The sequence below is a fragment of the Pimephales promelas genome, chromosome 13, assembly GCF_988280905.1.
Source record: "Pimephales promelas chromosome 13, fPimPro1.hap1.1, whole genome shotgun sequence".
Taxonomy (NCBI): domain Eukaryota; kingdom Metazoa; phylum Chordata; class Actinopteri; order Cypriniformes; family Leuciscidae; genus Pimephales; species Pimephales promelas.
This window is the reverse complement of record NC_142781.1, coordinates 21,414,647-21,441,234: the sequence shown is the minus strand read 5'-3', so window position 1 is coordinate 21,441,234 and position 26,588 is coordinate 21,414,647. Positions and strand designations below refer to the sequence as shown.

At 35.3% G+C, this 26,588-nt stretch overlaps 1 protein-coding gene across 2 annotated transcripts; it reads left to right on the top strand.

Annotated features, from left to right (window-relative positions):
* On the top strand, positions 1 to 26,588 carry exoc2 (exocyst complex component 2). Of its 2 annotated transcripts, none has more exons than XM_039692747.2 (28): positions 1 to 168; positions 2,332 to 2,460; positions 4,107 to 4,283; positions 4,727 to 4,853; positions 6,428 to 6,541; positions 6,628 to 6,752; positions 8,432 to 8,512; positions 9,116 to 9,261; positions 9,745 to 9,826; positions 9,933 to 10,035; positions 11,056 to 11,174; positions 11,979 to 12,083; positions 12,820 to 12,944; positions 13,034 to 13,102; positions 15,884 to 16,041; positions 16,598 to 16,719; positions 17,212 to 17,273; positions 17,372 to 17,452; positions 17,550 to 17,609; positions 17,700 to 17,761; positions 18,004 to 18,070; positions 19,670 to 19,786; positions 20,920 to 21,061; positions 22,374 to 22,429; positions 22,900 to 23,022; positions 23,434 to 23,495; positions 23,658 to 23,717; positions 26,235 to 26,588. In XM_039692747.2, exons 2-28 carry the CDS (start codon positions 2,343 to 2,345, stop codon positions 26,326 to 26,328), a joined length of 2,757 nt encoding a protein of 918 aa, XP_039548681.1. In that variant the 5' UTR covers positions 1 to 168; positions 2,332 to 2,342; the 3' UTR covers positions 26,329 to 26,588. The 2 variants fall into 2 exon arrangements, with proteins under 2 accessions (XP_039548681.1, XP_039548679.1); XM_039692745.2 differs by having other exon boundaries at positions 17,971 to 18,070.

The following is a 26,588-nucleotide window of genomic DNA, read 5'->3' as shown; positions in this document are numbered from 1 at the left end:
CACTGCCATAGACTGCCACATGGCTCTGGATCAGGTTGATTCGGTTGATTCATTATTCATGTTGTGTCATGTGATTTGTCATGTGGGCGGGGCCGCAGATCCAAACCGGAACAGTTTTTCAGAGGAAAGAGGAGTTGTATGGGGATTCTCTTCACTGCCTTTATTCCTGTAAGTAAGCGCTTTTTTTATTCTTCCTCGATTTGCACGTGATAAAACGGGGCTGTTATTGTGAGGAAAAACGTTTGTCTCAGTAACGTTACATGCGTTTTCATCGGCTTTTCTGTCAGATTGTTTTTAGCACTAGCCAGTCAGCTAACTTGTTATTGTCTCATGACTTGTGTCAGAGCTGCTGTTTATGTAAAACAATCTCATTATAACGAACAGTGTATGTAAATGAGCTTTGTATTTATTATATTTATAAAAAAAAAAATGTTTGAGGCAATTATAACAGATTATAAGCTGTTTTTGTTCATTCTATCCGTCAGTTCAGGTTATGTGAATAGCCTAAAGTTACGTTAATTAAATTACAAACTTATCGCATAACATTAGCTACAACAGTACTATATATAAAACCTCAACAACACAATGTTCATGCATACATATTTTAACAACGAGAGAGTGTATATATCTAATTGGACTTGACTGGAGCCTGATAACTTTTTCTGATATGCTGATGTGTGCTAACTTAATATCATTTGTTTCAATTGGTTTGATTAGATTTCTATGACAGATCTAACATCTTGTTTTGTGGTATTGAAACAAATTAGCATTCAGACATTTGTTATTTTTGTGCTTTTCTCATCTCCAGTCATGTGTTTTTTGTATGATTGTCAGTGTTAAATATTAGCAGAAACTTACAGTATAAAGCAATGCAACCCAGGGCCCACAATGCTTTGCAAATCTTTGATGTTGGACATATTTTTATATCTGAAATCACAATGTAAATTGAAATCAGATTATAGTTAATTCATTAATAGTAAAAATGTATTTTTTAATTTGCTGACTATTGAATGCCTGTTTTTTTTTAAATCTATTTAATGTCTTGCAAACACACAACGTATGTCCATATTAAAAGATACAATTTATAAGCCAATATATAAAAACATTGTACTGTTGTGTTGTGTCTAAAAAATACTGATTTTGTTGAATATTTTTATGCAGTCAGCAGTATGATGTTTTCATTAATAGTTTGTTCAAGCTCCTGTTATTACATCTCGTGTCTGAGTGTGTGTTGTAGGTGAGGGTCACTGAGTTTAGGAGAGGGTCAAGTGTTGAAAGGAGGTTGCTTGGTAATTTGTCTGGGACAAGCTCTGTATTCCATAGAGACTCTCGGGTGTCAATCATCTTAGCAGTCAGTCACTCTCAAATGTTGTCACACAGAAGTGTGTCGTGTTGTTGATGTTTACTCTTTTCACTTCCATGATCAGATTTTGCTGTATCTGAACAGTAAATGTTTTTCTTTCTTTCTTCCTCCCTCCCTCCCTCCCTCCCTCCCACCCACCCCACTGCCTTTTGTTCAAATGTTAATCAAAAATATAAAGCTACTTTTAAAAAAATGTTCTTATTTGTTTTAATCGTCATTATCATCCTGCTGTGTTTGTGTTCATGGCATGCCCGCCCCCCTTAAAAAAAACATAAAGATTTTTTTAAATTAAAACATGCTCATCATAAAACAGTTTTTTTTCTAGTCATATTATATAGTATTGCATTTGTTACCGGTATGTATTTTTCAATTAAAGGAACGCTCCAGACAGAAAGATGAGCATCATTGACCTATCTTGGCAATGTATTTGCACAATATAACAATTTCACACTATTTCCAAAGTATTGTCATCCCCATAAAATGTCATCCCTGCAGTGAATATATATGCCATACACCCCATTTAAATACTAGACGTTTTCTGAATCTGCACTGTGGACTATGAGAACTCAACCATCACCCCTTCCCCTTTATCTTTCTCTCTGGCCCATGCCAGAGACCACACAGACACAGAAACACACCCTCCCAGACCACACAGAGACAGCCACGGCCACGGGGTCTTGCATGTAAAGCGCCCTTGAGCTGTCAGTCTTGTGCTCCATGTGGGTTTTATATACGAGAAAAAGTTTATGACAGTGCAAAACCCACCGGAAAAACTGCCATAATTACTGAACTACTTGTAATATTGTATGTAGAGATATCGGTGTTACTCGGAACAGAAACGTACTTGCTCGTGGGTGCCGAATGGGTAGATTTATTTGTTCATGTCTAACGTTTTTAAATGCACTGAACGTGCTGAATGTTTGGATATGGTTCAAGCGAGCTTAAACAAAACAGTATGTCTCATTTAGGTGTGTAAACAATGTCTCGTGCCCGCCTGCCACCCTTGGTGACTGGCATCTCACCCAATGAGGGCGCGCCGTGGACCAAAGTCACCATTCGCGGGGAGAACCTAGGCACTGGACCCAATGATCTCATTGGTAATGTGCATGCTCATATTCATTGTTACAGTTGCAGATACAAACCTTCATTTTTTAACAAATATACTTCTGCTTAAAAGTTTGAGGTCAGTACGTTTTTTTAAACGAAATGTTTCAAAAAGTTCAGCAAGGATCCATTAAATTGATCAAAAGTGACAGTTAAGACAAAACATTTAATTTCTAATAAATACATAAAAAAAAACTTAATTTATTCCTGAAAAAAAATGTATCCCGGTTTCCACAAAAATATTAAACAGCGGAATTGTTTTCAAAATTGATATATTGATTAAATGAATTCTGTAGGATCATATGACTCTGAAGACTAGAGTAATGGCTAGGCTACGCATTTGCAATCACAGAAATAAATTAAAATATTGAAATAAGTTAAACTATATTAAAATAGAAAACTGTTATTTTAAATTGTAATAATATTTTACCAATTGATTACTATTTTACTGTATTTTTGATAAAGAAAATGCAGCCTTGGTGAGTATCAGCGACTTCTTTCAAAAAATCCAAACTTTTGAACAATTGCGTAATATATCTTAGATATCTTCTAGAGCATTTTATTTATTAATATAACAGATGCCTTTATCCAAAACAAAATTAAATTAAGGAATAATACAAACACGCAACTTCTGTGAAGCAGAGTTTCTTCATACAGAGGTGATCAGTTTGTGAAATCTGGGGAAAATGAATGAATCAGTACTTTGGGTGTTTTGAACAGAGATTTAAATGGATGCGTTATTATATTTGATTGCTACTCAATGAGTCTGTAAATAATCTTTTTTTTTACTTTGGAAAATAAAATCTACACATTTGACATTCACAAACCTGATCCACAATATAAACTAAAATCTAGGGCTGTCAAATGATTAATCGCGATTAATCGGATCCAAAATAAAAGTTTGTGTTTGCATATTATATGTGGGTGCACTGTGTATTATTATTTTATATATATAAATACACACACATGCTTGTATATATTTAAGAAATATTTTCATACTGTATATAGATTTATATATAATTTATATTAAATATAAATATTTTATATATAAATAATATTTTTTTCTTAAATATACATTAATGTGTGTGTATTTATATATATATATATATATATATATATGTGTAATACAATATAATACAATATAATTTTGTATATGTAATACAAAATAATTATACACAGTGCACCCACATATAATATGTAAACACAATCTTTTATTTTGGATGCGATTAATCACGATTAATCTTTTGACAGCCCTACTAAAATCTGATTAAAATATAATATGATTTTTTTTAGATACATTAATGTGTGTGTGTCTTATATATATATATATATATATATATATATATATATACTGTATAATACAATATAATTTTGTATACATAATACAAAATAATTATACACAGTGCACCCACATATAATATGTAAACACAATCTTTTATTTTGGATGCGATTAATCACGATTAATCATTTGACAGCCCTACTAAAATCTGATTAAAATGTAATATGATTTTTTTTTTTTTATAGGCCTGGACAGATAGATTAAATCATATCGGCATCATGATAGACATGAACTGAGGTAAAATTGGCCGTTTCAGTAACTTCTTTTTCTCTTGGTCATTGTCCAACTCCCACACCACAGGTCTGTCTATCTGTGGTCATAACTGTTTGCTGACAGCAGAATGGATGTCAGCTAGCAAGATAGTCTGTCGAGTTGGTCCTGCTAAAGATGACAAGGGCGAGATCATCGTCACCACCAAGAGTGGAGGCCTGGGGACGTCCACTGTCTCCTTCAAACTGCTCAAACCCGAGAGGATCGGTGAGACACACATTCATAGTGCCCTCAAACTCACATACGCACACTCGGAGAGATCTATCTTACACTGCCAATCTAACACCAATTTTGCTTAATTGCCTGACATCTTGTAAGGTCACGTAAACACCGTGTCCTTTTTTTGCCGGAAAGGTCTGCTTAATCAAAAAACGATTGGCACACCTGGTTTTATCCCAATTGAAGTCGCTTTTGTTTTTATGTCAAATCAAAGAAAATGCTGGTAATTTTCGATCTCACATAAACATGGTATTCTTGAGTTATCAGCATAGTGTTGTGGATGTAAACTCACTCAATTTCCGTTATAGGCAAAATCACAATTTTGGTTTGATTGATTATACACTCTTCAAATGTACACACATGCTCTTTGAAGATGGCAATGGATTTGAAGTGCTCAACCATTGAGTGTGTACATTTTTTTGTGTGTTTAGGCATTCTGGATCAGTCTGCGGTCTGGGTTGATGAGCTCAATTACTATGACATGAGGACTGATCGGAACAAAGGCATCTCTCCTCTCTCACTGAGGCCGGCAAACCCTTTGGGCATCGACTTTGACAAGTACAGAAACTTTCACAATTGAGTTTGTGTTTCTCTCTTATGAAGTTACAAAGTATTAAATTTACACCTTCAGTTACAGAGTACACACAGTGCTGTGCTCCACTCTCACACGCATGTGCTTCATTTTTGACTGTCTGGTTAAAACACACACTCACATAGACCAAAACAAATGCATTTCCTCACACACTTCTCTCAAAAAGCACTGCTCTGTGTTTATAGAAGTGGACCTCTGTGTTTATAAGGAAGGAGGTTCAGCAGAAAGTAGAAACAGCCCATTGTGTGTATGTCTTCTACCTGGGTGATGGCATTGGTACACTATTTCCTTTGATAGGAAGTGAAAATCTTCCTTTCCCTGACCTCTGCAGCAACCTTTTACTTATTTATATCGATATATTCAGATGAGTACACAACTGTTCAAAAGTTTAGGGTCGGGACAATTTTTTTAAATGATTTTTTAAAGCTTCTTAGGCTCACCAAGGCTGCATTTAAAAAAATAAAAATAAAAAACAGTACAAAGTGTGAACTAATATATTTTAACTATAATTGTATTTATATATAATACACTTTTATATTTTAATATATTTGAAAATGTAATTTATTTCTGTAACGGCAAAGCTGAATTTTCAGCATCATTACTCCAGTCTTTAGTGTCGCATGATACTTTTGGAAAACATTCTGATATGCTGATTTGTTTATCAAAAAAACAACAACATTTCTTATTACTAATGTTGAAAACGTGCTGCTTAATATTATGGATAATATGGGAACCATAATATTTATGGAAACCATCATATTTTTTATATTGCTTTCAGTTTAATGTGTTATTAATGGCGTTAACGCAAACCCATTTTAACAGCATCAATTTGTTTTATCGTGAGATTAACATTCTTTTTGGCCTAGCAAACTTTGTAGTTTTTTTTTTTTCATATACTTTTACAACAAACAGTAACATTAGAAAAACTACAACACCACACCGGATCTAGCTAGACCGGAAACTAAACAACAGGCACGCGGCACACACTTTTTTGGGCTTGCGTACCGGCCAAATCCACTTTTCCATGTTGATAAGAGCATTAAAATGAGAAATAAATAATGGGACAAAATATAAATCAAGGGACATTTAGAAAATGTGCAATTAATTGTGAGTTAACTATGCGATTAATCGCAATTAAAATATTTTAATCGTTTGACCGCACTAATTTTTTGAAAATTTGAAAAATAAAAGGTTCAAGCATTATAAAATAGCAAAAAAAATTAAATAATTTTTTTTGCATTTATAAATGTCTTTACTGTCACTGTTGATTTATTAAACGGTCCATGCATAATTAAAAATGCTCTCTGACCCCAAACTTTTCAACAGTATAATGCATATAAATCATATTCTGTGCCGCATCACAAGACACAATGGGTTGGCTAAGCTTGTGTAATGCTGTTTACGTAAATCCGGACAGATCTGGTTTGTACCCTGTCTGGTTTCTCTCTATCATCTGTAGTGCGGTAGAGCAGGTCTCTGATCTGTGGTGTTTGGCACGATGGGTCTCTGTGTGTTTAACTGCGTGTCTTGTGTTCTTCAGAGGGAAGGTTCCTCTGAAGGATCTGGAGAACATGTTCCCTGGTATGAGTGGAGACTTCACCAGTGAGAATTTCTCTGCCACCTGGTATCTCATCGAGAACCATTCTTCAACCGGGTTGGTCTATTTACCGTCTGTCCATCTTTTAATCTGCCAAAATAGATTTGTGTGTAATGTGGTGTTGATGTTTGTTGCTGTTGTAGTTTTGAGCAACTGCGTGTAGCGGTGGGAAATCTTAAGAAACAAGCCAGTAAGAAGAATGAGGGCAGTCTGGCCTACGTGAAAGGAGGTCTCAGCACTTTCTTTGAGGCTCAGGATGCTCTTGCATGTACGTATGCTTGTTTTTTAAAAGCATATAAGCAAAATATTATTCATGCATTCGACTGAAGGAAACGGATGCATTTCTGAAAGAAAAACAATATTCACTGGGAAGTAATATAGGTTGGGACTGGATTATTTCCATGAGGATTTTGTTGCTTTAGGTCATGCTGGAATTATTGTGTTAAAATTATTCATCCCGTAAACACAATATCGTTATAACCATTGATCTTAATTTAAATTTTATTTGTGAATATTGACTGTACAGTATAGGTTTAACACAATAAGAAATTAATTTCTTATTGAACTGTCAGGATGTAGACTTTTTGACAACTTTTTAACAGCCACAAGACAAATACAACTCTAGATAATGTCCCAGGCCCTACCAAATATGTTATTGTAACTCAAGCTTAAATTACATAACATAAATCCCATCAGAATGGAGATACTTTCAGTAAAATGTGTCAGCTAACTTGCTGGTTTGGTGAGCATTAAAGGTTAAGCTCAAATAGATATTATGAATACTAGATTTAGGTGCATGTGCATTTTATTCAAGGTTTTTTTTCACTTCTTGTGTCATTGTACACAGGTGTATGTGTTTTCTCAAACTGCTCTCATAAGAGGTCAATGTCACAAAATAGATATTTTTGTGTGTGTAAGACTTGTCACGGGTCAAACAGAAGAGCTATTCTTAGCACTGCGTATCCATGTGATTGACAGGCATGGGGACGGATAACGAGGCGTGGTTGTCATAATGTTTAGATGAGGTTGTAATAAGGTTGTCATTGTGCTGAGAGGAAACGAGAGAGCAGCAAACGGAAGCTGCACTGATTCCCAGAGAAGACTCCCAAAACTTACCAGGCAGAAGTCAAAACATATCTCAGAGACAGAGGAAGCGTACCACACAGCATTCCGGAGCCCAGGGGGAGCCGGGGTTAGTCCTGACGTCATTGTGTACAGAAGTTTCCCAAATCCAGATGTGGAGAGAAAAAATAGACTTCATTTAGTTTTTTCCTTTATTCCAATTTAATGGAATATATATTTATATATATATAGCCCTGTTGTTATGCCAATGATGAAATCAGTTTGCAGGGTCTCTTCTCCAGTTCTCCCCAGGTTGGCAAAAAATGCATCTCAAAATGCATCAGATTAATGCTTTAAAATATGGAACATTTAAAATTTTCTTCTGCCCCCGGACCACCCTAGAGTGGATGGGTAATATCCTTCTCAACTTTTTCACCCCTGACCCGTTTTCATGCATGATTGTAAAATGCTATAGATGGATGTAGGAGTGAATATTTTATCACACTCATCTGAGCAGCTTGTAGGAACGCATAGACAATAATTTCTATACAAAATAAGAGTCTTGATTGTCTTCCTGGCTTGTTTGAAATGAATTTGTACTACATTACTAAAAAATGTTGTTCTTTCTTTTTTCCTTTCTTTTTTTTTGTTCGTGTAGGTCTTAAAAAAGGGTCTTACAGTCTTAAATTAGATTTTTTTTTACAGATACGCAGTGTTTGTTCAGATAGTATAATAGAATTTTTAAAGTACAGCATATTTTAACATTTATAAAAGTCTTTACGGTTCTTTTTGATCATCTGAATGTGTCTTTGCTGAATAATATTAGTTCCTAAAAGCAAAATTATTGACCCCAAACTGTAGTCTAAACATCCTTTTTTTCTCCAGCTATCCATCAGAAGCTTGAATCAGACGGCACTGAGAAGGTGGAGGGCTCTATGACCCAGCGACTCGAGAACGTTCTTAACAGTAAGACATAAAACCAAACACATGGTCAGAATCGCACACGATTACACAAAGCAGCTAAATTTAGGATCCAAGTTGCATATGCATTCTCTTTAGACCATCAAAGACACACATTTCACGCAGACCTCGGCGTGTTTCTGTGAGTGCGTGTACGTGTGTTCGAGACCACTCATATCCCAATCATATCTCCATGTCAATTCTCTCATGTGACGGTGGGTCAATAAACACGCTCGTTTCCTGCGGGCCGCACAAATAAACCAGTCACACACGCTGACATGCTTTCATCGCCGACCCCTCCTCTTCCTCCTCACCACCCGTCTTAACATGTACATTTAGATGTATGTTCTTACCAAAGCCACTTATTGACTCTCTCAGCCAATCACAAACAGACTCATTGGTGGAAAAAAAAGGCTGGTCAGACTTTTATAGTGGTCAGGAGGCTGGTTCTTATTAAATCGGACAAAGGGAATCCAGAATAGCTCTGACCACCCACGAAGAGATCTTGAATTTATTTGAAACTGAGGAAGGATGCTTAAACCACTTTTTATCAGCTGTTATCCTTTTACACCCTTTTCTCTTTTCTTTCCATTTGCTCATTCCTCTCAGGAGCAAGTGAAACTGCTGACACCCTGTTTCAAGAAGTGTTGGGCAGAAAGGACAAGGCCGACTCAACACGCAACGCTCTCAACGTTCTCCAGAGATTCAAATTTTTATTTAACCTGCCACTCAACATTGAACGCAACATCCAGAAGGTGGAATCTCCCGTACACACACACACACACACACACACACACCTCACACACATTCTCTCAAAACTCTTATCTAAACGATTATAATACTGTGGGGTCAGTAAGATTTAAAAGAATAAAAAAATGAAAACCTTTATTCAGCAAGGATGATCAGTTTCTAGATTGATTAAATTGGACGGTAAAATCATTTATAATCTTTCAAATTATTAGTATTTATTTATATTTTTAACAATGATAATAATAAGAAATGTTTCTTGAGTATTAAATCATCATATTAAAATAAATAAAAAATAATAGTAATATTTGAAAATACAAATAAGAAAATTACTGTACTTTTGATTAAATAAATGCAGCTTTGGTGAGCATAGTAGACTTTTTATTTTTATTTTATTGTACCGACTCCAGACTTTTGAACAGTAGTGTATACACTCTGCAATATATGCAAAATATGAATGCTAAACTGACAGTGTATCTGTTCCTATCCAGGGGGATTATGATGTGGTCATCAATGATTATGAGAAAGCCAAATCTTTGTTTGGGAACACAGAGGTCCCTGTTTTTAAGAAAGGTGATCTGATAATATCTGATAGTATATGTTAATATGACATGCATCCTCTTATGTACATTCATGTTAGCTGGAGTATTAAAAGATCGTCCTGCATGTGTGTTTGTAGTGTATTCAGAGGTGGAGACTCGGATAGAAGCCCTGAGGAAACTGCTTATGGATAAACTTCTGGAGACACCATCCACTTTACATGATCAGAAACGCTATATCAGGTGTGTGACAAGCGGTGACAAACTGCAGTGACAAACTGCAATTCTGTTTCTTAGAGAACTGAGACACAATATCAGTGTCCAGTGACAACAAAGTTCAGAACATTTTTAATTTACATAAAGTAGCAACAATGCAATTACGTCCAATGCGAGTGAAGAGAGTGGAGCTCACAATGTCCATCACTTGTGACTTTTTTTTTTGTGTCACATTTTTTTGGATACCAGTGACCCCCTAATCAGATATTTCCCTGGTGGATCCCCTCCTCCCAAAATATAAAGGCCGCAATTTCATGTTAAAATACTTATTTATATTCAGAGAAAGTCCACTTAAAAATATTTATTTTAATTATAAATATTTATTTCATTATAATATATACACTAGCTTTCAAAGGTCAAGGCTTTTACGCTAGCTTTCAAGGTCGTTGATGTTTTTTAAAGAAGTCTCTTAATGTTCTTATGATAAAAAAAAATGGTAAAAACAGTAATATTGTGAAATATTATTTAAATTAAAATACTGTTAATATCACTGTTTTCTATTTTAATCAATTTTAAATTGTATTATTCTCAATGTTGAAAACAGTTGTGCTGCTCAAGTTTAAGTTCAAACGAATATTTAAATAATTTATTTGAAGTGAAAATCAATTTAATGCATCCTTATTAAAAAAAAAAAATATATATATATATATATATATATATATATATTTAAGATTTTTTTTAGTCTGAAGGGTAGTGTAAATAATTTATATTGAATTATAAATTTTTTTAAGTAATTACATTCCCCGCCTTTTTTATTATATAATATTATAAATATCGAAATACTGCAAAATGTTGTTATTTTGTATTATATTTTTGTATATAACTGCTCATCCTATTTATGGTCAGATTTTCAAAAGCTTTAATTTGTGGGACCCAATTGCATTAAAGCATTGTTGACCTGTCATTGTAAGAGGGGCTTAAAGATGTCCTGAAAAATGATGCAATTATATTCATGATGATATAATGATTCTCTTTTTTTAAATTCAGATATCTGTCAGATCTGCATGCTCCAGGTGACCCGGCATGGCAGTGTATAATCGCACAACACAAGTGGATCCTGCAGCTGATGCAAAACTGTAAAGAAGATTTTATCAAAGAGCAGAAAGGTACAGACACAAATGGTTTAGAATAAATTGATGGTTTCTCTACCACTCCGAAGAGTGAAAGCAGTGTGTGTGTTCTGCCCTGTGTGTGTGTGTGTGTGTTTAGATAGAGAGCAGCCCGTGTGTGGTCTGGTCATGACCCTATAGAGAACAGGAAGTCCACAGAGCTCTATAGTGTTGCAGAGCTAAGGGGGGGTTGCTGTAGTGAGAGGCAGACATCAGGGAATACAAGAAGAGAGAGGAACATAGATAAACACAGGAGATGATTGGACACCTGGATCAACACCAGCACTCATTTTTTATATAGAAAAAGAGAGAGTAAACATCCAAGTGGCTCAATGGTATACGTCTTTATCTATGTGTGAGAGAAACATGACATGTGTACACTATCTGAACATATTGAGTGTTTCAGACTATATCAACAATTTAATCAGGGCTGAGGAAGAACCTAGAAAGACCTTTAGTGCCATCTATTGTCAGAGCAGAGGTACTGTATGATAACTACCAGTATAACACAGTACCTTTGAACCTTAGTACCTTGTACATTTGAACCTTACCACAGGGGGGGATTGTCCTGTTATAAGGGTTTTGTAAGTTACTTTGGATAAAAGCAGTCGTCTCATGACTTGCACTCAAATCACAAGGGAAGAAAGAAATGATAACCCATTAAATAAAAAATGTACCTTTTTAATTATAATCATAAACTCTCAAGCAAAACTCTCTTTATTTTTGCAAACATGATTGATTGTTAAATTCTGAGGAATGTAGATTGAGCATTCATCGTGTCTGTCTGTCTGTCTGTCTCAGTGGGTGGTGTTGGGTTAGAGCTGGATCGTTCCTTAGCTCTGAACAAGATCAGCCTCTCAGCTCCAGTGAAGAGAGGAGGCAGCTTCCAGAAGCCTAAAGATGACTGTGAGTACAATAAATGAAAGACCAACATACATTACTCTTTGAAAGATTTATCCACACGAAAGCTGCAATTATTCTATCAAAAAGTACTGTCTATTTCAATTTTAATATATTTATTCCTGTGATGCAAAGCTGAATTTTCAGCAGCTATTATTCACCAAGGATTCATTAAATTGATCAAAATTGAAGACATTTATTTGTTACTACAATAGATTTTTATTTGCCCTTTTTGTTCATTAAAGAATCCTGAAAACAGAAACAGGTTTCCACAGAAATACTAAACAGCAACTGTTTCCTACATTTATAATAAACACACACACACATATATGTATACACAACTGTTTTTTGACATTGATAATAAAAAACAACTCCCTATTCAAGGAATAAAGGACATTTTCAAATATATTCAAATTGCAAACATCTATTTTAAATTGGAATATTTCACAATATAATTGTTTTAAAACAAATGCAGCCTTGGTAAGCATACGATACTTAGTTAAAAAATCTTGCTAGCCAAAAACGTTTGAACGTAGTCCATTTACTTTGTATACAATGCCAGAAAATGTTCTTATTTGCTGATTTGGTCACTTTTGTGTAGAATTTCAAAAAATGATGCATTTGAAACTGAGCTTAGTTAGGACGAGTTGTGAAACTCCCAGAAATCTCATTGTCAGCCATCATTATTTCATAAGCAGAATGCTGCTGTCTTTGTAACAGTATTTCATACATATTTTCTCAGCGTGGCACTATAAGAGCCCTCAGCAGGTGAGGTTTGTGGAGAAACTCTCAGACGTGGTCATCAGCCAGTTGCCCAACTTCTGGAAACTCTGGATCTCTTATGTCAATGGCAGCCTGTTTAGTGAGGTAGTTATACACACAATTATACCTTCTGGGTGTTAGAAACAGAGGCTTGTGTAATCACTCAAATTTGTTGACTGTGTTGTCTTGGACAGACTGGAGAGAAGTCCGGTCAGGTGGAGAAGTTAAAGAAGAACGCTCGGCAAAGGCAGAATGACTTTAAGGTTAGTAAAGCAGCTGGAATGTTTTTGTGCTTATAGTCTGGAGATTGAAAGTGTGAACATGATTCACTACGATCTGAGACTAGTGATGCTCCAAAATTTTGTCTGAAATCATAGACTGAAACAGTGATGTGTCATTAGCGCTGCTCCATAGACACTTTTTGACACTGGTGTCCATTTCCTTCACACAGCGTGGGTAAGCTACAACAGATAAACTGTCTGCTGTGTGGATGCTTGGGCTGGCTTGACAATATACATTTTTCTTTTTAATCGAATTTAATTTTGATCAACCAAGGAAATAACTATAAATAAACATCAGTAGGTTTGTTGAAAACACAATACAACTTACTGTAATGTAACATGTCACATGTAATCGCTCAAACCGTGTTTCACCCACAGACAGACATTAATAAAACAGCTTGTAAACAATGACTCGTGACATTATGGCAAGAAAAGCCATTGAGTGTCCATAGCTTGTTAGACAGCTAAAAAAATATAGAGTATATGCACTATATTACATATTCATTTTATTTTTTACTTAACCTGTCTTCATTATTTAGTGTTTGTTTGAATAAATCTGTCATGAACATTTTTTTTACACCCACCATTTAAATGTTTATATTTCAAAAAGCTATTTAGATGTGCAATTTAAATCTTTATATACAACTTATTTTTTGTTTGAGTTTTGATAAAAAAAAATTAGGGCTGTGCAAAAATTAATTGCGATTAATCGCATCCAAAATAAAAGTCTGTGTTTACATAATATATTTGTGTGTGCTGTATATAATTATTTTGTATATATAAATACCTATGCATGCATGTATATATTTAAGAATTATTTGCGCTTAAATTCTGTATATATTTATAAATACATAATCTATATTATATAAATATAAATATTTTATATATGAATAACACATTTTCTTAAATATATACATGCATGTGTGTGTATTTATATATACAAAATAATTATATACAGCACACACAAATATTTTATGTAAACACAGACTTTTATTTTGGATGCGATTAATCGCAATTAATTTTTGCACAGCCCTAAAAAAAATACATTAAACTACATTTAAAGCTGCAGTCCGTAGCTTTTTGGGGGTTAAAAATGATCCAAAATATATATTTGAGAAATACATAACCAGCCAGTGTTCAAAACTACCTGCTTGCCTCAGCTCGATTCAAAGCGGTAAGCTTGTAATAAGCTTAATTAATTTCAGTGGTACTGGTGGATTTCCGCGGGAGATTCGAGCATGTCTTTGCGTCGTTACGTCACATCTGTACACATAAAGAAGATCTTGCTGCGTCCCAATTCGCATACTATCCGTCCTAAATAGTATTCGAAAATAGAATTAGTGCGTCCCAAATCGTAGTATGTTGAAATGAGTATTTCAAAGATACCCGGATGGTCTACTTTTTCCGGTCAGAATCCGAAGTGTAGATCGATGCACACTCTAATGGCTGATATTGCCCACAACCCATTGCGCGTTGGACGAGGATTCGGTTAGAGAACTACAAACACGAGTAAAAAGTGTTAAACTACAGACACGGAGGTCACGCGAGTCCCGCGGTTATGTTGAGAGGTTTAGATAAAGAGGTTTGAGTGATTAATTATCACTATCTAACCTAACGAAAATAATTTATTCAATGTTCTCCACATTATATTGCATCTGCAGCAGCATTGTGAACTTTTGTAAGGATACGTTTAGCCATTACTTTTTAAATGCATCATTATATTCAAATAGCAAAACACGAGGAAAGTATCCGCATTAAAGACCCACGATTGGCAGATGAACGTGCTTCCGAAACGGTAGGAAATCAAATTAGATTGAATGGGGGATTTTAAAGGGCCGTCCGTTAAAGATGACGTGATAGTATGTCCCAAAGCTTGCCTACTCTTTTGCTACACAGTCAAAAGTATGTACTTTTTCTTCACAAAAAGAGTACATACTTTTAGGGCGTAGTATAAGTAAGCGAATTGGGACGCAGGGAGAGTCTCGGCCAGTAGACTTTATTGAGTCATTACGTCACATCTGTACACACAAATGAAATTACTGCAATTGTAGATTTCGAACAGAGATGGCGACAAAGAGGAAAAACGCCGGACTGCAGCTTTAAAGTCCCCGTGAACCGGAAGTTGTAAACTAATTTTCTCTAGTGTTGTGACGTATTTCCGAGAGAGAAAAGCAATACTAAAGAGGCAAAATATTGGGCGTGGATTTTTTTTTCCAACTACAGTAGATTCGATCTAGAAAAGTAAGTGTAACACTAATTGGAATTCTAAAACTATTTTTACTAGCTATTACTGCTGCAACCTTAACTTTTATGATAGCAACCTGCGTGTAACTCACTAACCCATGAGTGCCACAACCAAAAATGCACCTCCTTGCCATCTCTTCTTTCACACGCTGTCAACGCTCGCAAACACACAGGCAGCCTGTCTACTGTCAATTGGAGGGGCCTGGTTACCGATGTTTAGCAGACACCCAAACCGTCAAACCTACGTCATCATGGAAGGTCCTCCAATGCAGAGGGGAGGGGAATTTTTAAATTTTAATTAAAGATTATGAAGCCAAACATTTTTTTTTGTGTGGATTGACCACAAAACGATCAATTTAGGCAAACAAAGTATGTATGGTCAATTACTTAAATTTCGGTTTCGTTGTTTGTGTAAAAAAATGTAATTTGTTGCATCACTCTTTGAAGCAACCTATGTGTGAAGCCAAGGGTAATTTTCACTGTATAATGTGTTTGATTGGCACATTTGATTGTGTGTAGGGCATGATTGAGGAGGTGACCCGTCGTCTGGTGCAGTTAGTTCGAGGGGCTCTGTTACCCTCCTCGCTTACAGAGCTGCAGCTGAGGCAGTATGGCGGCTGGGACACCAAAACCCCTCTCAGTGGATGCTGGCTCACACAGGTCATCCATACCGTCAGGTACATGTGTGAATTTGTAGTAGGAATAAGTGATGTGACAATAACAAAACAAAAATTTGTAGTTATTATAATGATTTTATATTATAAAGGAATCATTCATCATACAATGAAAATTTTGTCATGTACATTTCATCTGTGCAATCAATAATCAATATGTGCGTGATATTTTGACAAATGTCTTGCATGTTTTGTTTTGTTTTTGTCCATACATTGGAAGTCAGTGGGCAGCAAAACTGTTTTGTTAACAGCATTTTTCATCTTCTTTTATATTCCACCGAAGAAAGCAAGTCATACAATTGAGAGAGAGTTACAGAATGTTAGTTTTTAGGTGAAGTATGTACTCTGTAAACATTACTGATTTTTCGTCAATTCAATCATCATTATTTGCCATTTCACAGATTCTGTTATTGGATGTTAAAATAACTGTTTCTGTTGGTATTTTTTAGCCTGTTTTTCCATTCGAAAAAACAGAAATTATTGTGTATCCTTTGTGGGAATGATATTTGACCATCTTGTATTTTTATATAAAGCTCATTTGATGCTCTCTTTCTCTCAGGCTAAGTCATGAGGCTCTGTCAGGTCTGGAGATTCCCAATGACCTGCTTCAGGTGATTCAGGATTTACTGCAGGACCTCCGTGTGCACTGCCTGCTGACCACACTACAGCACACTGAAGAGGGTAAAGCTACATTCCCTGAGCTTTCAGGCGAACAATGGAAAATGTGATTGCGGAAATGTTCTGCAGAATATTTGCTCAAAATTCACTGAAAAATTATTATTCATCTACAAGACACAAGTGGGAAGTAACCCTTTCTTGTAATTGGCCTTGTATATAAGCTTATTGGTCAGCAATGATCATCTCAAGATGAACTCGTTAATATATCGGTCTGTCACTAATGTGGAATTGTAACAGTAGAGGGAGCTATAGAGCTCTCCACTAAACTGATTTGCATTCATGTTCAGTATAAACAGCTCAGTAGGTTTTTTTAATAGTTTTAATAAAACAGCTCTAGTAAATTTAAGCTTTGTTCACTTAGTCAACATCTGAAGCTGTAGAACAAATTTTAGTAGTCAAACAATTATTCAGATCATTCAGAAGGCTAGATCTGCCAGTTGAAGTAGCTTTCTATTTTTGTACCGGTTTAATGTAACTAAACTTTATGTTGTTTAGATGTAAAGAGACTTGCAAAAAAAGAAGACTGGGTTGTGGACAATGAGGGAATTACGTCACTGGTACATGCTTTGCTTTTATTCTATTCCATTCTAGTTTATTTCATTCTAATAACTTGCAGATTAAAAACTTGCGGATAAATGGTGTGTGTGTGTTTCAGCCGGCCCAGTTTGAGCAGTGTATGGTTCAGATGCTGCAGTCTCTGAAGGAGCCCATGGAGTGTAAACCTGGAGAGATCAATGTACAAACCCTCACACTATACTACTCATCCCCAGCTTTTCCACTGCAGATTATGTAGCGATTAATCAATCAATGTGCATCTCTCTCTTGGTCTTTAGATCTTAAATCTGGATGTGGTTCAAGACAAAGCTTGCGAACAGTGTGTTTCGATCATGAAGGTATTGTGTTTTGGTATCTGTCGGTTTGTTGGGATTTGTAAAAATAATTCCTGCTGTTTGAAAATATTTTTATGTCTCTACTCGGTTTAGGTCTTTATTAAATGTCTCGAGCAGCTCAGCATCAAGACTGATGGAGACATCGACGCCTCTCAGTGAGTTTTATTGTCTCTTTAAATAAATGTATACATGACAAAAACTGCAATTAATTTAGTACCTTGAAAAATGTCAAGTGGTGTAACAATTTTGTAGAAAAAAGTTTGTTAAAACTACTTTTCTGTTTCTTGTTTTTGACAATTAAACGGAAATGAAAATGAGTGTCACTCACCTGTATATATAATAGGGTGAATGTTTAATTTTACAGTGGGAGTGGACTATCAAAGTCTTTCTCTTTCAGTTTGTCTGTGGACTTGGCTTCACCTGATCTTTTTGGGAGCATCAAAGAAGACTTTAATTCAAAACCTGTAAGGATGTTCTTCAACTCTCCTTCTGATTTCCACCTTTCTCCATGTTCCATCTCGTCTTTCTCTCTCTTCAGAGTACTAATGCATATTACAGTGTGCTAAAGATACATATAATTCATTTAATTATTCACATATTAATACAAAATAAATAAAAATGTCTAAGCTATTGCCCAGCAGTTAGCACATCAAGCTGTGGTGCTTATATGGGAGACAGGTTTGAATCTGGCTTGCGTCCAGTACTCTTCACTTTTTTTTAGTCGTCAATAGTCCAAGATGTGGTATTTTATTCAAGGTAAAGTAAGCTGTAGAGGTGGATGTCACTGTATGTGACAGGATATTTGAGTACAGAGAATAGGAAGTGAAGATAACAGCCACCTTCGCTCTGCTAATGTTCAGCCTGTTTTAAACGATTAGTCACAGAGGCCCTGACTGAAAGCCAAATAACACTGTGTTGATATGTAGTATCAGAACCACAGAGTGTCACAGTTTTACTGAAAGCCTGATAGATGAAAAGATTGAGAGAAAGAGAGTGAGCGAAAGAGAGAGAGAGAAACCTGGTAATGGGGCCATGTGTTTAAATTTTCAAAACGAAACAGCATCTCATCGAGAGACCTCATGTAACCTTGAAGTGCTTCCTACCTCCATTAAATCCATCTTATTTGTGCTTATTCAGTAATGCTTTAGGTATATGCGAGTATATTTAGGTATATATGCACACATTTGCTTGAGTAAAATTTAAACCACATAAATAGAGTTTACAGTGACCCCCTAATTTGTATTTGGAGTCTTCTTGATACTTAAGTCAGGCTTTAAAAGGACTGAATGACTTTACCGTATATACAAAATGTTAAACCAAAGTGGCATCTGCAAAGTGAAGGTGGTCTGAAGGTAATTTTAGGCGGTTTAATTTTCCTAGCAGGCCAACCACATTAACATTTGACCAAAAAAAAAATATATATATATATATATTTTTACACTTGCTGGTTGTGTAAAATCTGAACTAAATATTACATTTGTTTGAAATATGAAACATGGCGTTTTGCTTATAATATTTGTTTTATATTTAAATGAAATGCCTTTCTGTTTAATATTTTGTCATATAATGCCAAAAAAAAAAAAAAATCATGCTTTTTTTCCAAAATACTTTTTGTGGCCACTGTATTTTCTTGTTATTTCTTAGTTCTGAAGAACCCTTTTCCTGAAAAAAACATCCTGTGTTCCGTCATGGATGTCTTTGTCACATTTTCCATCTGCAACATAGCAAACATTTAAGCATAAGGAGTCATGTGTTGTGAAAAACAGCAGTTTTCTCTTCAGAGAGCACACTGCTGTGGCCGCTCACATGGGGTTTCCCCTAGCCTGCAGTGGAAGAGCTGCAGGTTTCCCCTCTATCTCTCTCTCTTTCTCTATTTTACTCTCTCTTTCTTTCACAGACTGGTTCATGGTTCACCAGATTTTAAATAAAGGCATAATAATATAATTTGTTTTTCAAGAAAAATACCCCAAAATCTCTCTCTCTCTCTCTCTCTCACTCTCTCATGGGTGTTCATGTTAACCAAATCAGTTGCTGTGTGTGTATGTGTGTTCTGGCCCATGTAGGAGCAACGTCTCCTCATCATCCTCAGTAACTGTCAGTATCTGGAGAGACACACGTTTCTCAATCTGGCTGAGCACCTGGAGAAGAACGGCTTCACCACTGCAGAGAAGATCATCAGGGTACAAAGACACATGCACACTTCCTTTTCCCCCTCTTACTCCAGTCCACAGTTGGCATTTTCTTTTTTCTTAGCCATAACAGGTGTGATTCTAAGTTTGGTCATTTATGTTTTCTTTTACTGAAGTGAGAATGACTCACACAGATTATGGAGAAGCTCAAGGGTTTTTCAAGGTCGCATTAGAACACACTCACTCGAGGTGGCTTTTGTGCCCTGTAGGGGAGAGCGTGAAAGCCCTTGCGAGAAGGTTATGGTTGGGCTTTCCAGTAAATGCAGTTCATAGTGAATGAGTGTGTTGGGCTTAAAGCGATTGTGTAGATAAATTCAGTGCGATGAGAAAAATAAAATGGGGGCAATGAATGAGGAATTCAAGCCATATCTTGGGATCAGAATATCATAAAAAGTGGTTGTATCAGACTCTTGTATGTGTATATATATATATATATATATATATACATATAATTGTACATATATGTATACATATGCACTTTTTGGGGTCGTTTTATAGTTTTAGTTTTTTTTTTTTTTGTAGTTTGATTTAATTTTATGACTTAACCTGCTTCTACAAAAATGAAATAACCCATTAAACATGAAAGTATTATGCAATCATTAGACATTTTTACTGAAATAAAACATTTTGGCATAAAGTGTTCTTTGTCATTGGGTCAAGGACCCTAGGGTGCTATATAGAACTCCATTGAACCTTTTTTTCCTAGCATCACTGCAGGAGATTTGCATCAACAATGCCTTTTCATTTTATATAAAAGTCTAGTTATTAATGTGTAACGACATTTAGACAACTTCTCAGAGAAGATTGACTCTCATCTATCTTGGCAGATGTCAATCTCTGGTGTTTTACTGAGATTCCAGAGATTTGTCCCCTTTTAAGATGGTTCCATTTTGGTTTTTGAGTACTTCCCTAAAGTTAAACATACATCATAATGATGGACATGCATGAGTGGTCTCTACTCATTCTGCAAGTAGTGTGTGATGAGCCGTGATTGTCTGTGATGGTAATGGTTTCTTAAGGTCACATGCACTTCTGTGTTGCTGGATAAAATATTACATGATCTGTGAAAGCCACCATTGGTTTGTGATTAATCATTGAACCGAATGCATGCCTATAATCTTCAGGTCAGCATAGAGGCATTGAGACAGCTGGACGAATATCTGTTTGAGACATACATCGAGAAAAAATCTGATCCTATTGTCGGCTCGTTGGAACCTGGCATCTACGCCGGATACTTTGACTGGAAGGACTGCCTGCTACCTACAGGTATCACACACCTGGATCATGCATGTGTATATTGACAACACTCTAGATGTTTCCAAAAAAATCTTGTCTGCTTGAATGTTGAAAGACCATCACCATGGAGATGGTACTGGAAGGATCCAAAAACACTCCTGATTCTGCAGTTTCAGTCTGTTGTCATTGCTTTTTTGTCACAGTTTCAGTTGTGGTAGTGTGTGTATATTTAGTATGATTAGGTCTGTGTGGCGCATACTTGACTAAATTCTGTTGTTTGTAAATCATTTGTGTACTTGTAAGGACACTTCCTGCTTATTCTGAAACATTATATGTAGAACTGTGTAAAACCAATCCTTGGCAAATTGCCACTGCAATACTAGTAATTCCATTCTTCTTCTGTATGGAAGTCTATGGCAGCCTATAGAACCGCTTGCGGGATAGTTATGAAATCTGGCACACTGATAGAGGACAGTCTGGACAGTCACCTTAGCAAATTTGTAGTCTCCAACTCAATCCCTCTAGCGCCACCAACTGTCCAAATTTTCAATCATGTTGATGCTAATAACTTTTTAACTTTTTCTGCCATTTTGAATTCTCTGAAAAACCTACTTTTTCTAACTCCTCTTAGACGGTTGCTCCAATTTTCACAAAAATTGAACCAGATCATCTTCAGACCATGCCAACAAAAATTTATGAAATTCAAGTTGATTCGCCAAACCGTTCTCGAATACTGCGCAAACTAATTTTACGTAAGTCTGCGAAAACAGACTTAAAGCTGTATTCTTGCAACACTATCATATTCAGACCAAACTTGGTACATGTCTTCACAAGGATGACCTGAGGCAACATGCTGTGTTTCGGAGCAGCGCCACCTACTGGTCCAGAGATACAAAAAAATGGCTATTTTTGCTTATAACTGCTTATAAAAGTGGTCCGCCCGCCATCTTTATTTTCTTTTAAAACAATTTTTTTTTAACTTCTTGACCGTTCATCCGAGTTTCACCAAAATCAAATCGTATCATCTCCATTGTGTGATTTATATATATATATATATATATATATATATATATTATAATGCTATAGAATATAAATTATTACAGAGCAAATATTTTTGTACCTTTAAACTAATAAAAGCTGGTTCTTGTAATTACTAAGTTACATTTAATTACTCTATTACATAGGAACCAAAACCATATCATATTTCTGAAGAGAAAATGATGAGGTTTTTCTTCCACCTTCTACATTTTGGATGATTCCTTATCCCCTGTTTAAACCTTAAATTGCAAGAGAACATTACTCATTTATCTACCTTTTCTCATTCTCTTTGGTTCTGACTCAGGTGTGAGGAGTTATTTGAAGGAGGCTTTGGTCAGCATTATCTCTGTTCATGCTGAGGTGAGATGCACAAACTTTCAGTTCATCTCTGCTTCAAAAGATTCCCCATTAGACATCTTACACCTTGAGATGTCACATTTCTGATCCAAAACCTTGTGATCAACTTACTAAGATTGTATTTAATAGGTTATCAGGCTTTATATACTGTAGATACACATTCAATTCTAAAAAGTAGGCACAACATTGGACTGCCTTATAAGTTACCTGGCAAATTCTAAGGCATCATCACATTGTCTTTGTGGTTAAGACAATCCCAGGATTCATAGCGACAAGCTTGGTAAAAAAAAATCATGACTGAATGCACAGTCAGCTGTATATATAAACTACAGTTCAAAGGTATGGGGTTAGATTTATTTAATTTATTGATGGTAAAGCTGAAATTTCCCCTGCCATGTATATTTTTATTTAGCAGCACTAAAACATATTGTTAAAAGTTGACATTAAAGATTCTTTGTTCCTTGCTCTATCAGGTTTTTACGATTTCCAAAGAGCTGGTTACTCGTGTTTTGTCAAAGATCATTGAAGCTGTAGCAGAAGAAATGAGTCGTCTGATGCAGTGTGTGTCCTCCTTTAGTAAAAACGGTGCACTGCAGGTACAGCTCACACCTCGCACCTCACATACACTTTTCAGAGCAGTTAGCATGTGATCTTAAAGGGATAGTCTGTGAAAATTAAATAAAGTGACAATTCTGTCATCATTTACTCACCCATCATGTTGTTCCAAACCTGTAAGATTTTCTTAGTTATTTTGAAGAATGAATGAATCTTCTGATGAAGATCTTCAACTGTTTGGTTACCCCCTCGATTTTTTTTTTCCATAGTATCAATGTCAGTCAATGGAGCCCATCAATGGTTTGTTTGCCCATATTCTTTAAAATATTTTCTTTTGTGTTCAGCAGAAGAAAGAAATTACTACAGGTTTGGAACAACTTGATGTGAACTATCCCTTTAAGGTATTGAAATCTGCACCATCATATTTTTTTTCATAATAATTCTCTCTTCAGGCACGTCTGGAAATCTCTGCGTTGCTAGATGCCATAGATCTGTACCTCACATCAGAGAGTCGGTAAGACCTAAACATGTTCAACATTGATTCATGTCTCAATACAAAAGCTAAACTAGCTTACACTAATGACAAGAACCAGAAATGCATAACTTTGGCTAAACCAAAAAGCGTTTGTATAATTTGTTTCTTTGTGAGTATGTGATGTTCTTTTCTGTATCTCAGCTCTAGTTTTAAACAAGCATTGGAAGCGCTACCACAGCTACAGAGTGGAGCCGACAAAAAGTGAGTTAAATCTCAAATCACAATTACATTGTGCCTTACACTGACAAATAAATGTTAACTACTGGTTCTCAAAGATGATGATAATTAGAACTTTTACGTAATTAGAACCAATCTCACCCATTAAATGTCATGCCACATGTGCAAGTGACCAGGGATAGGCATAAATAGATGGAAATGTATTTAAATACAAATACAAAATGCTGTGTGGAAAAATGTATTTAAATACAAATACAGTATTTTGTATTTTGAAAATACATGTGAAATTGGCAATTCAGTGCAGGCATCCCTATTAGGCTGAAATCTATCTGGGCCTATTCTGAATGCCAACAATTATTTAGATGTGTGCAACTACTTAGAAACTTTCGTTTTCATTTTATATACCTCTTCCCTTCCCCAGCCCTGTAGGAACAAAAAAAAAAAAAAAAAAAAACTAATTTCAAACATCTTTTATTATGTTTTATCACCACCATTACCTCGCACTCAGTAACAAGAACTTAATAACACAAAGTCAATTATATTTTAAATAACTGATGGTACTGATGTAACTGATGTACTCCTCCAGGTGATGTACCTATGTGTTTCAGACATCTATCTATTCGATTCCCTTTAGCACCACCAGCTTTTCAAAAAGTTTGGGTTTAAGACGTCGTCTGTGTGGCCTATTGATTAAACGGTAACACTTTATTTGAAGGGGTGTGCATAAGACTGACATGACACTGTCATAAACATGACACTTTTAATGCAAAGTTGACATTGTTTAAAATGTCTTTGTTATGACAACTTGACATTAACCAAGACAAAAATGTCTTGATTATGACAACTTGACATTAACCAAGAAATCATAACCTGTCACAAATATGTCATAACAGGTCTAATGATCAAACTTAAAGAAGTTATTTAGCTTTGCGTTAACATTACATTACCCTGTCATATGTGGTTGGTTTTGACTTTGGCCGTCATGACACCATTATAACTGTAACATGAATATTTTACTTGTCCTCAAGTAAAGTGGAGCACATTGTACTAGTAATAAAGATGTCATTAAGGGTTATTACACTGTCAATTTTTTTAACAACAGTGTCATTAATATTTCCCTTACCTCAAGTAAAGTGGAACACGTTATAAACATGGCAGGTTGACAGGTTATGATTTCTTGGTCAATGTCAAGTTGTCAAAACAAAGACATTTCTGTCTTTGTTATTGTCAAGTTGTCATAATCAAGACATTTTTTGTCTTTGTTAATGTCAAGTTGTCATAACAAAGACATTTTAAACAATGTCAACTTTACATTAAAATTGTCATCATTTACCGAATGACACTTGATGACAAAAGTCATAAACATTCATAAAGACTCCTTCATGTTCATGACAGGTGTTATGTCATGTTTATGACAGTGTCATGTCAGTCTTATGCACACCCCTTCAAATAAAGTGTACAGATTAGACCCGCAAAGGAAAATAAGTGTGTGATTGTGTTGAACCTCACAAACAGCTGTCTAATAAGTGGATACTGGTTCAAGATGTCCAAATCCTTCCTCTGATCTTTTAGGATTCTGGCTCAAAGTATTTTGAGTATTTTGAAAATACAAAAATACTCATCTTAAATGTATTTAAATACAAATTACATTTGATTTTTTTCCAAAGACTTTAAAATACAAAATAGTATTTTGTATTTCAAATACGTATTTTAAATACATGTATCTGAAATACTGCCCATCCCTGCAAGTGACCTTGTTCAGTTTGTGAAACCCGAGGGAGGGTTTCTACCAGACCAATCACAGCACTTGCAGTCCGTGTAGAATTGTATTACGTAAGGGTACACCATAGGCTACTCATGCTACACACAGCCTACGACGTAGCTACGGCATGAGTTCGACACAGAAGTATAAATTGGGCTTTTGGTGTAAATCATAAATCACTGAACAAGCCCTGATAATATGAATCAATTTAAATTGTGAAACTTTTAGAACTAGTGGGAAAGCATTATCTTCTTTATAGTGATCAACCTGCACTTAAAATGGGAAAATACAAAATTGCAAGAATGACTTTTGAATGGGTTGAAAGTCATTAACTGATAATGTTTTATATCATATGCCATCCATTTTCCAGCTAAAGTGTGTTTATGAATTAATCTCATGGAGTTGTATCATGCAAGTTGTAAGATTAAAAAAAATCGTAATATTTATTTTATAGTGATAAACATTGAACATTTTTAACACATACAGTACAGTTCTGTTCAAAAGTTTGAGGTTGGTAAGTTTTTTTTTTTTTTTTTTTTTTAAGGCTTATGCTCACCCAGGCTGTATTTATGTGATCCAAAATACATTATACATACATTACACTATTTACATATTATTACACTGTAATTATATATATATATATATATATATATATATATATATATATATATATATATATTATTAAGTTAAAAGTACAGATATATTTTGTGATGATTTGTTTATTTGAGGGTACATTTGGCTCTTTTCTAATCTCTCTCTCTCACTCTCTCTGTTCTCAGACTCTTGGAGGAGCTACTGAATAAGTTTAAGAGCAGTATGAAGCTACAGCTTAACTGCTTCAAGCCTGCCTCTTTTCAGCCTGTGAAGCGATAAACCTTTACAAACCCCAACATTTCAAACAACACCTCTGCGATGTAACACTTAAAAACCATTAAAAGCCAATCTAGTGCAACTAATATAGCCATTTCTATCCACTGAACAGTGCTTGTGTTTATGAGGATGTGGAAGTCTGTTGATAATTAATCGACACATTATGACACATTGTACTGCCTCTTTGTCCGTCTTATTGACCACAGTTCAGTTAAAAACCTAAATAAATCTGTGCGCTAACACAAAAGTGGGTTTTCTGCAAA